General features: G+C 35.0%; 1 protein-coding gene across 1 annotated transcript in view; it reads right to left on the bottom strand.

Moving 5' to 3' along the window:
- Positions 1-339: 339 nt before the first annotated feature.
- Positions 340-12259, bottom strand: part of LOC127541401 (uncharacterized) — a 142304-nt gene continuing 130384 nt past the window's right edge. The window contains exons 21-22 of the mRNA XM_051966684.1: positions 5767-5857; positions 340-2373 (exon numbers count right to left, since the gene is read on the bottom strand). Of these exons, the coding sequence (XP_051822644.1) occupies positions 2299-2373; positions 5767-5857 (166 nt within the window). The 3' untranslated portion in view covers positions 340-2298. The remainder of the gene's footprint in view (positions 2374-5766; positions 5858-12259) is intronic.

Here is a 12259-nt window from a genome sequence, read left to right as displayed (position 1 = left end):
ATTTTGAGTGATCCTCTGAAGTTTTCACACTTGAAAAAATAACATAGCATAGAAAACAGCTTAATTTCCATATAATTTAAACTCATTTTTATTTAAATATTTTATGCATTGTTATGATGTAAAATAATTTCTTTTGCCTTAATGTGCTCATATTTCTTCTTTTTAATTAGAAGACATATATGTATTCAAACAAATTAGATATAATGGTGTCGTGTATTCATATTTTATTTAGGAGCAAATCAGAAGGGATATTAGAAATCCTGTGGGGAAACTGAAGCCCAGGGAGATTATGGGACTCGCTCAAAGTCACATAGGTAATAAAAGCCAGAACTCAAATCCTTTTCGAAAGTATTTTTTTTAATAAAGTAAAATTTGTAATATCCATAGAAATTGATACGTTACTGTGTCAGTCTTTTTCCAGCTTTCTTCTTTCTCAATAATACATTTATGAATATGTTTATTTGCCATAGCACAAATGTAAGTTTATGAGTAGTGGTTGGACAATTACAAAATTAGTGGAAGTTCCCCAAACTCAAAGAACAATACCATGGGATTGAATTCCCACTCCCTTGGAAAAAACACCACTTTCCAATGTGGAAGACCACTTCACCCTAACTATCAAGGTGTCAGTTTTTCCCACTGTCCAGCACAGTTGATTCAGAGCTGAATTCTCTGCCCTTCATTGGGACAAGACAGCTATATAATTGAAAAGTAGTGTATTGTGGAATATTGGCTTTTATTATAAAATTACAAGAAAACTGGCAGAATTGAGAATACCAGTCTACTCAGAAGTTTTGAGGTATAGTAGGTTTCACAGAGGACATTTGATCCAATGTCCCATTTATTCTATCTGATGGTGTAGAAAGAGCCTGACCTGCGAGTTTGAATAACAGAATTCAGGACCTGGTCTTTCTACTAACTGGCTCTGAGAGTTTGGGCAAGTTATTATACTTCTGTACCTCAGTTTTCTTATATCTAAAGTGATTCCTAAGATCCCCATCAGATCCGAATTCTCTTTATTTTATAAGGAATAAATGATAAAGCAGAAATTCTTACTCTGCCTATGCCATTGGCAATAAGATTGTGGGTAAAGGGGCGAGCATTACTGATATGGAACTATCAGAGGGGTGTCAAGCTCAAAGAATTCATCCATGAACTGAAAGATGGAAAAATATATTGTTTTTAAGTAAAACAAAATAGTTTACAAATTTAGTACAGCACTATTCTGCCACCGTGTAGAATTTGGCCCAAGCTAGGAAGCATCACCCTTTCAGATACATTCACAAGATTTAAAGAGAGATATCAAGACCATCTGGTTCAAACTCCTTGTTTTAACAGTAAAGAAACTGAGGCCCATAGAGGTTAAGTGATTTGCTAAAGATCACATGGGGATAATTCATAGAAGAATCAAAATTTGAACCCATGTTCAGTGCTTAGCACAGTACCTGGCACACAGTAAGTGCTTAATGAATGTTTATTGGTGATCTAATCTCTAATTTCTAAATCTAAATACAGTTTTCTTTCCATTATACCACAAAAGTTTTCTTCAAAGTAGCTAAATTGTTGGTTAAAAAAAAGTCTTTGGGGGTACAGAATATGTCTCAACTATGAGGCATTCCTGTCAACCTAGGCAGTTTAATGGCAAGCATCTATTTTATATTCACATATTAACTGAGTGTACTTTTAAATTTCATATCTTCTGACTTCCAACATAGCATTTTGAATATTGGGATATCATATTATTTTCCCCAAAGAGAGCTGTCTGAAAAAACACACTGTTTTCAAATAGTACTCATTCTATAGAATAGAATTGAGGACGACTATTGATCCCAAATTTATACTCTATACTCCCGATGCATGAGGACTTGTATCATTTATAAGTGGCAAGAAATCTGAAGAGGCACTAACAAAGAATAAGATATATTGCTCACAGATGAGCACTAAAGCTGGCAAAGTATAAGTGTGTGTGTGTGTAAAGAATATTGTTTTTATCATCATGTAATGAATATATTTTATAGAAAATACAGAAAAGTTCCATTAAATGCTAAGAAAACATAAATGATAGATTAAGCCAACCTAAGTGATTATTGCATAGAACATGAACACTTTGGTATCTTTTTCTCAAAATCACTTACCCTCTCCCTCCCACTGATGACTTCTTGCTGGTGATGTAGCTGTTGAGTCACCCTGCTACTATTTATTTATGATATTTACTCCTTTGGTTCTTTGTTTTAGTTTCAGTTTTATGTTTTCATTAGGAAACATTAAGTTTCCCCAAAGTGGATGTACTTGTTTTGGTCATTCTACTAGGGATTTTAAATCAGGAACATTTTTAATCTGGAAGTCCAATAGCATTTGTCCAAGAGCTTTGCCCTGTTGAATAAATAGAAATCATTAAGCTTATTGCCTATTCCATCATAACTGCTTTGATTCAATGTTACATAGATAGAGGTTTTGGGAAAGTAACTTCTATTTCAGCTGACTTCAGTGAGTGAGATTTTATCAAATATTAAGATTATCAAAAATGCAATTAGGCACCCCATAATACAGAGCAACTCAAACAGCAGACCCAGAAGAAGAGAATTACAAAAAGAATACAGTCTAAAATAGGTACATTTTATTCAAGGAAAATAAATAAAAGGGTTTGGTGTGTAAATTGGGAGACAATCCATGAATGACAGAAATCATAACTAGAGGATAGAGTTGGAAATAAAACAGATTGAAAGAAAAAAATCAGTGGAAAATTTCCAGACAGAAAATAAGGTCTATTGAAACTGGTACTCCAAGAATTCCCAATAAGTGGTCATCCAGTAAGTTTGGAAGACCTCCACTGACAGGGAACTCACTACTTAGCTCATTTTCCTTTTGGATAGCTCTAAACTTTCTCTTAGAGTCATTGAAATAAAAAAATTTTTTCTGTTGATAATTACCAAAGCTTCTTATCTCATCAAAGATGTCATGTTGCTTATTAACTTAGATTAAAAAAAAGAATAATTAAACAATGTTTGCTACTATGGTAATTCCATTCCACATTCCCATTCTTCAGCCAATCCTCTGCATTCTAAAGTTATCTTAGCCCCAAGAGTCCTGCCCTAAATGCCTACAATGGACTGATTAGAAACAATCCACACTGTTATACTGAAGCCAAATTTATGTATTTCCAACTTAAGGTTATGATATTATAAATAAGGATATTTCTGTGTATACATAAAATATTAAGACTTAGATGATGCCAAATTTAGCAAGAAGAAACAGAAAAGCACTAATAGTGATATCTATCATTTACATGGCAATTTGAGGTTTACAGTGTACTTTATAAATGTATCTCATTTGATCCTCTCAAAAACCATAGGAGGTAGGTGCTGCTATTATCCCCATTTTACAGATGAGGAAACTAAGGCAGACAAAGGCACACAGCTAGTGTCTGAAGTGAGATCTGAATCAGATGCAATAGAGGAAAATGTGGAAGCTGTAGGCTGTTACAAGTTCAAGATCTGAAGTAAATTCCAAAGGGGCATATTCTCCTCCTCAAGCTACTTTTTTTTTTTTCTATTTAAATCTCTGTTTGCTGATCCTACATGAATGTAGTATTTAATATATTCTCATAAGAATCTCATAATATAGCAGGCTCTCAGTCTATCCAGTCTGTCCCTAAACATGAAATCAACTTTACAATGACCCCAACAAGTATTCATTTATCCTCTGCTTAAGAATATAAACTCCTTGAAGTCGGTAACAATCTTATTAAGCAATTAAGCACATATTAGGTGTTTCCTAAGAGGTTTTTTTTTTTTTTTTAATTAGTTACCACCATTGATAAGAGAACTCATTACCCTATAAAACAATCTAAGACTGATAACATTTAGATAGTCCTTAGGTTTGCAAATTACATTATTTATATTATCCCACTTGGTCCTGACCTGAGGAAAAAGCACTCATTATCCCTATTTAACAGATGATGAATATGAGTTTGAACAAGGTTCCATTACATGCCACAAGCTAGTAAGGACCTGCTGTGAGTTTCCCACTGAGGATTTCCTGATTCTCAGCCCCATGCTCTATCCCCCTGGCCTCTTAACTGCCTCTGGTTATAAAAGAGTGAGTAGGATTATGATGAGCTGATGAGTTCTCAACCAACTCATGTAATTTGTATTCAAGGTATCTCAGAAACATCCATGCTTACTGCATAAATTAAGTTCCACCTTTTTGAAGGCAGGAGCCTATGAACATGTCTCTCCTCTCTTTCCTTTTTTGCTTTTCTTTTCCTCCCCCCAGTTCCCAGTACCTTATAGGGGATACACCCTCAAATGCCTATTGATTAACTGGCTGGCTGGCTAATATATCAATACCAATTAATTCTCTCTTACCTTTTACTAGCCCAGGACTAACAAACGTGAAGAGTTTCTACTTTGAAATTGGTCTTCCATTAGAGAATCATAATATAATCTACTTTTTCTGTGCCTCAGGAAGACGCTACCCAACCCAAAAGGAAAACTACTGTTTCCCTTTACTTCAGCACAATATGGCTCAGAAAGTCTGGATCCTAATAGCCATGTGGATACTGACTGCCCACATGTGACATTTTTGTTTTCCTTTTTACAGATGTATGGTAGAATTTAGGAATTGGGGCATTTTGAGCAGCATCATAGAAGCTGTCTTTCTAACAATGCAATTAATCTCATCTGCCAAGTTGAAAAATGGTCTTTTCTCCCCACAATTTTTTAAGGGTTGTAGTCTTCAGGACAGAGTCAGATCTATGTTGGCTAGATCCCAGAGGGCTGAAGGATGTCCAAAGGAGCAGTTTTATTTATAACACCTTTGTCTTATCTATAATACTTTTTTGGTGTTGTTTGTTGAGGCAGTTGGACTTGTGACTTTTCTCTATAATACTTTAAAAGTGAAGAACTAAAAAGGCAAAAGTGAATAAGTCAAGCCAGTCTAATTTTTCAAGATCAGATACCATGGGCTAATCAATAAACCCTTTCCTATTACTATATTCCTGAAAGAAGACATTGTAGATGGGAGTGCATGCTGGAATATCTGCCAATATCACTAAACTAAATTCAGATATTTTCCAGGTAAAACTTTAACCTATTTGTTTAAAAATAAAATATCTAACAACTAATTTATATCTGCAAAGAAATATACTAATAAGACTTACCCTGGATACTGAACAAGGATTCAGTTTAAGAGGGAAATTTCCAAAGAACAGATGGGGTTTGGATTCATCCTCTGATGTTTAGTCCCTGATGTGGCTATTGTGGGCTATCCTATATTCTAGCAGGTCCGGACTCTACCCTCAGCCTGATCTCTCAGCTTGTACTTCAGGAGATTCTAATTATTCTTATTCCTGTCTTTGTTTCTCTTAGATAAAGATTTCACTGACCCCATACTACTCAGTTATTCATTTTCCAGCCAATCATTTTTCCCCTACTTAGTTTTCAGTAGTTACTTTACAATTTCCTCTTTACTTGACAAACTCCAAATTCTTATTGATTAACATAATAATTGTTGATTAAGTATAATATGATGATTATTTTTAAATCAAGCACACATAAGTTTTACTACCAGAAGTAGCTATGATGGAAATTTATTTGTCTTTCTCTCTCAGTTGGTCATCTTGAATTGTAATGAATATTAAGCACAAAAATAAGTCAGAGAGTCTCCAGTAACGCTTCTGTCAGGGTATAGCTATAAACTGATTAGTCACAACATCCTTTCACATAGGCTTATAAAATAAACACCATTCAAAATCTAGATACATACTTGTGGGTCATTTCTCAAGGATGCGATGCCTCCACCACCCAGGGAGTTTTTCAAAACAAAGTTTAAGGCATATATTCCTGGCAACTCATATCTGCAAAGGTAACATAGAGAGTTGATTATCAATCATTTTGTTTGTAAAAGTTCTGCTAACACATTCCTGAGCCAGCCTGCTGCTGGCCAGAACATAAAGATTCAGGTGAAAATGAGCCCAGAATGCAGTGGGCAGAACCATAATCAGTCAATTAATGAGCATTTATTAAAGATCAACTGTGTACCCTGAATAATAATAGTTATAATAATAACTGCTAGCATTCAGATGGAGCTTTAAGGTCTGCAAAGCACTTTGTAACTATTATTTTATCCTCACACTAATTCTGGTAGGTTGGTTCCATACATTCTAGATGAGGAAACTGAAAAAGATAGAAATTAAGTGATTTATAAAAGATCACCAGCTGGAAAGAGCCTGAAGTTATACTTGAATTCAGTTCTTCCTGGTTCCAGGTTCAGTGCTCTAGCCACTGTGTTACGTATAGCTCTATAGCTGGTATTGATTTCAGTGGCTATCCAATTCAACCCAGACATGCAAAGGAATCCCCATTATAACATACTTGACAAAAGGTCAGCCAGCATTTCCTTTAAGACTCCGAGCTGAGGGAATGCATATCAATGAAAACAGTCCATTACACTCTTGGACAGCTCTAATTCTTGGAAAGTTCTTCCTAATATCAAACCCTTTTGCAACTCAATTCCAGCCCCTCGTTTTACAGATGAGGAAAGTGAAGTCCAAAAAAGTTAACTGACATGTACAACATCATAAAGGTAGTAAGTAGGAGACTTGGGATTCAGCTAAGGGCTAGTGTCTCCAACTCTTTCTACTGCACTGTCATAGATTTCAGAAGCTCATTCAATTAAGAATGAAAAAAAAAAAAAACCCAATTGGTTAGCAGGGAGAATCATGATATTTTCAGATATAAGAAGGAAGTGAAAAATGGAGGTAGAATTATGAAAATAAATAGATACAGGGATAGCTTATCTAAATCTTACATATGTATCATATACCTTTGTGTTTATAGATTTAACCCCAGCAACTTTCTAAGACTAAAGATTAAGGATAATCTGCTTTATTTTCATACAGGGAATTCTCCTATACCAATAAATTCACCAGTATGAGCCAGGAGGGGAAAAAAGAAAGAATACTTATACAGAAATAGGAGGAGCAAAGTAGGATAGTCTGATAAGCTGACCATTTAAAAAAGATGACTTTTTATGATTCATTTTAATGCCAAGTATTACAAAAATGAAATAGTTTGGGGATAGTCACACATATTGATAATATTTGCTTCCAGGGAAACAAAAGCTGGCAAAATTCTTGAATTTGAGGATTTCAAACTCTGAAGTGGGCTAGATCATTCAGGTATCTCCATTAAGTTTAGTATTAATGGTTTAAATCCAAGGAATTAGAGTACAGAGGAGACACCAAGTTGGCTGAGGAGGAATGACCCAGATCAGGTGGGAAAACAGGTTGAAACTCCCAAACATATCAGAGTTGGACCAGACCAGTGAGTATCTCCTAAACCTCCATCCTGGGTAAGTTAGGAAGGCCCAGTCTTTAAACCCCTCCCCCCCAAAAAAAAACCCAAACAGTTATTGCCCTCAAAGTTTTTATATTTAATAAAGGAAAAACTAAACACAAATAAATATAATACAATATAGATTAAATATATGGGAAATGTATAGTATCTCTGGGAGGCCCTCCTTATTTATGGTTCTCAGCTAACAGATATCAATAATGTATAAACTAATTACATTTTGAAAATAGTATTAAATATTATAAAAGTAGAGTTACTATCTTAAACCTATATAAACCAGCATAGGTCCACCAAGTTAGATATCCTTATAATCATCATCATATTGATTGGTCAATGCAGATTATATAAGACAACATACTACAAGCAGAAAATACCTAGCAAGATACAGCCTGGTAGCGAGGATTACATACATCAGAAAAAAATCTCTATTTTTCATAGATGACAAAATCACTCCAAGCATAACTGTTCCCTGGGTTCTGTCTATGACCCTATTTTCCTTTCTATGAATGTTCTTTCCATTGGTATCTTGACTAGAATCATGATTCTAGTAAGTACCACTATGCAGATCTAGGTTTCCACCTCCAATCCCTGACTAGAGTTCCATTTCCATAGTTTCAGCAATATCTCCATGTGAATGGCCCACTACCACAGCAGGTTCAATATCGAATCACTTGCCAAGTCCATTTGATTGTATCTCTTCACCTCTCATTTTGTTATCCTTTACTTCTACTGTAAATGAGGCCATATATAATTATAACATAATTATCTTTTCACCTGTGCTCTCTTGTCTCTGTTTTCTGAATTTATCCCTCATAGCCCTGACCAAATGATTTCCTAATGCATTGCTGTGATCATGTTATTCTTTCCAAAAACCTCCAGGGGCTCCCAAATGCCTATTGATCAAAGTATAAACTTTTCTTTTGGCCTTCAAGACCCTCTGCATTGGCTCCATTCTACCTCCCTGGCCTTATTTCATACACTCTATATTTAAACCACAAAGAACTACCCTCAATGTGTTTTCAACGTCCCATATCTTCCATCTCTGTATCTTTGCTCATGCTTTTCTTATATAGTGCACGGATAGGAATCCTTTACCCCATTCTTCATCTATTGAAGTTCATCCCTTCAAGGCTCAATTTAGGTGTCCTAGTTAAATGAAGTTTTATCTGCAATTTCCCTCTTTTGTGTGAAAATGATCTTTCCCTCCTGACAGTTTTCATTATTCTTTGCCTGAACCTCTCCTTCACCCTTTCCTTTTCCTTGCATCATAAGTATCTGTGTGTCTTTCCTCCCATTAAATGTTAAGAGTTCTTGAAAATCAATATCTGTGTTGAAAATATCTTATCTCAATATCTATTATTACTATGCTTTGCACAAAATTAATTAGCACTTAGTGGAAACTTACTGAATTAATGAATGATCTCATTGATGAGATTTGAATCCCCTAAATTCCTGGTGGTGATGAGGTTAGTAGCAATAAGAGAGTTGTTAAAATTCCCTTTTAATCGGCCACAAGTTTAAAAGTGAAAGAATTCACTTATCCCGAATTATTAATTGCAAAATGAAAGTTTATTGTTGGATAGAAACCAGTTTGCTAAGAAACTGACTTCTATAGTGGCAGAGTTCTATTGGGAAATGGAATTTTACGCTGAGAATCAGTGAGCAGGGTTCTAGCAAATTGCTTGGACCTTCTGTGAAGAATGCGTCCAGATACTGCCCTTTTAAGGAGTCTTGGGGCTTCAGGAGCCAAGGTTCAAAGGCTTAGATGCTTATGCCTTCCCCAGGACGGACTGAGACTCCAAAAGGGATCACAGATCAAAAGGGAATACAGTTTCTTAATGGGAACATAATTAATATAGTTTCAGAGTGATAATTTTAAAGGGAATGCAGCTTTAGTAAAAGGAACAGTTCTCCTCCCCCTTCATCATGGGATCCTCATACCTGAGGTATTCACCTTATTACAATCACTTTTGAGTTCAATATTTAGTGTTTGTTCTAGAATTAAGATGAGGAAAAAGAGACTCCATCATTTACAATTTTTGACTTCAGACTCAGAACTAGGGCCTTCCCTCAAAATAATTTGATTTTTGTTTTTTGGGGATTGTTTTGAAACCCAATGTACCTTGCTAGTTACAAGAGAAACATTCCTCTCTGATGTTTTTCCTGTTTGTATTTAAGCAGCTATAAAATCTGAGCTATTCAGTTCACCTCTCCTAAACAGATTCTATATTTCTTATATACTTAAACAAGTTAGAGCCACATTTAAGATTTTCTAATTTTATTTCCAATAAAGAATCAACAAGAGAATGTACTGTTATTACTCTCTCCTTCAGTGAATTGGGAAGTGTTGGTAATAATACTTTGAGCAATTTGTTTCTATTACATATAATGAGTTATAAGAAATGAATTATTTCACTCATATTTAATAATTAATTATGTTAGAGTCAAGGTTTTTTTTTTTTTTTTCCTTTTTCTATTTCTTTATCCAGAAATCTACCAGTGTGAAAAATCTTAGATATTTATCCAGGTCAAGGTCTCACCAGTCAGACAGTAAAAGAAATTCTAAGTTTGGCTTAGTGGGTATATTCCTTTTCATTATTTGCTCAGAATAGTCTGGAGAATTGTAGATTCTCCCTATTATCAAGATAAGTGATATGGAAGTCTCTTTGTATGAGATTTGAGTGAGGTATGACTCTCTCCCAAGATAATCCACTTCTCAATGTGTTAACTAATCAGAGTTAATTATGCACCCCTGGGAACACCTTCTTTTCCAAGGGTTTATAAACTGTGAGCCAACTCCCATTTGAGAGATCTTTGACATAAGAGAAAAGGCCAAATGACTATTCTTTTATTAATCATGTTCTGTTCTTATTAATACAATTATTAAATTGTCCAGAAACTATCCTTCAAACTTTTTTAATCACCACATAGGAGTTTCCAGAGCTTTCAATTTAGTTCTGATAATTCTTTCTTTTTTTCTTTTTTTTTTTTTATTAAGCATTCATTAATCTCTTATTAAGTGTCAGGCATTGTACTAGGTTCTGGGTACATAAAAACAAAACTGAAACAATCTATGTTTTCAAGAAGTGTATATTCTACTTATATGTACGTAAATATAAAATTAATACAAAGTATACAAAATATAAAATTTATGGATATAAATATGTAAATTAGAATACAATCGTGTACTAATAAATATTTAACAACCAGCTTTCTAAAAGAAAAGTATACATTACACATTTTTCAGTTTAATCTGGATTATTATTTTCTCCACCATTCTGAAGTGTTAAACAATCTAGAAAACAATAAATCAAACCCTCATTTGTTCTTGTTGTTCAATCATTTTTTTTAGTCATGTTCAATTTCTTGACTGCATTTGGGCTTTTCTTGGCAAGGATACTAGAGTGGTTGACCATTTCTTTCTCCAACTCATTTTACAGATGAGGAAACCAAGGCACATGGGGTGAAGTGACTTGCCCAGAATCATACAGCTAAAGTGTCTGAAGTCAGATTCAGAAAGAAAGTCTTCTTGACTCTAGACCCAGCACTCTATCTACTATACCACTCAGGTGCTCCCAAATTTGTAGGAAATTAGGCTTTCTTTTGTTTCAATTCTTACCTAACATTTAATTATTGAATGGGTATTACCTCAAATAAAATGGGGAAAGACCTTAGTTTAAAAAGGCAGGGTCTCATGTCCATCAATTGGAGAATGGTTGAGTAAATTGTGGTATATGAACGTTATGGAATATTATTGTTCTGTAAGGAACGACCAGCAGGATGAATACAGAGAGGACTGGCGAGACTTACATGAACTGATGCTGAGTGAAATGAGTAGAACCAGGAGATCATTATATACCTCAACAACGATACTGTTTGAGGATGTATTCTTGATGGAAGTGGACCTCTTCGATAAAGAGAGCCTTAATTGATCAAAGATGGACATTAGCAGCTACACCCAGAGAAAGAACACTGGAAATGAATATAAACTGCTTGCATTTATGTTTTTCCTCCCGGGTTATTTATATCTTCTGAATTCAATTCTCCCTGTACAACAAGAAAACTGTTTGGTTCTGCACACATATATTGTATCTAGGATATACTGCAACCCATTCAACATTTAAAGGATTCTTGCCATCTGGGGGAAGGGGTGGAGGGAGGGAGGGGAAAAATCGGAACAGAAGTGAATGCAAGGGATAATGCTGTAAAAAATTACCCTGGCATGCGTTCTATCAATAAAAAATTATTTTAAAAAAAAAGGCAGGGTCTCCCTTTGCATCTAGGGCCATGTCCAGTCATCCTGATCAGGATGCCCAAGTCTACTGAACCAATTTTTTTTTTTTTTGCAACTTGAAGTTATTCTACATGAGAGGCCCCTTATAATGCTAAAAACATTAAGCCTTTGGGGGAGGGGAATTTTTTTTAATAATAATAGCTTTTTATGTTTTCCAAATATTTGCAAAGATAGTTTTCAACCTTCACTCTTGCAAAACCTTGTGTTCCAATTTTTTCTGCCTCCCTCCCCACCTCCACCCTCTTGGGGAAAGTCTAACAAGACATCCAGGGACATAGATGTTGAGTTGGGATGAGTGGGAGCAGAGGAAGATGGGATAAGGATATATTCAAATCAGTCACTGCAGAGATTGAGATTAAGGGAACTCTACAGGCAACAAGCTATATCTGGAATTGGATCAACAGAGGAGATTCTAAGACTTAGAGGAGATCATCTAAGATAGCAGTTGGGTTTTTTTGCCCTGATAAAAATCTTGGAACTCAATATAAATCTATTGTATGATATGGCAGCCACAAAAGCCAATGTAACTTTGGGCTGGATTAAGAATGGCAGAGCTTCCAGGAATATGGAATATTCCACCTCCATCAGATCCTTTTAAACATGTTCAGTT

This window comes from Antechinus flavipes, chromosome 6 (genome assembly GCF_016432865.1).
Source record: "Antechinus flavipes isolate AdamAnt ecotype Samford, QLD, Australia chromosome 6, AdamAnt_v2, whole genome shotgun sequence".
NCBI classification, from domain to species: domain Eukaryota; kingdom Metazoa; phylum Chordata; class Mammalia; order Dasyuromorphia; family Dasyuridae; genus Antechinus; species Antechinus flavipes.
Note: the sequence above shows the minus strand (reverse complement) of the source record. Positions and strands in the feature narration are given on the sequence as shown.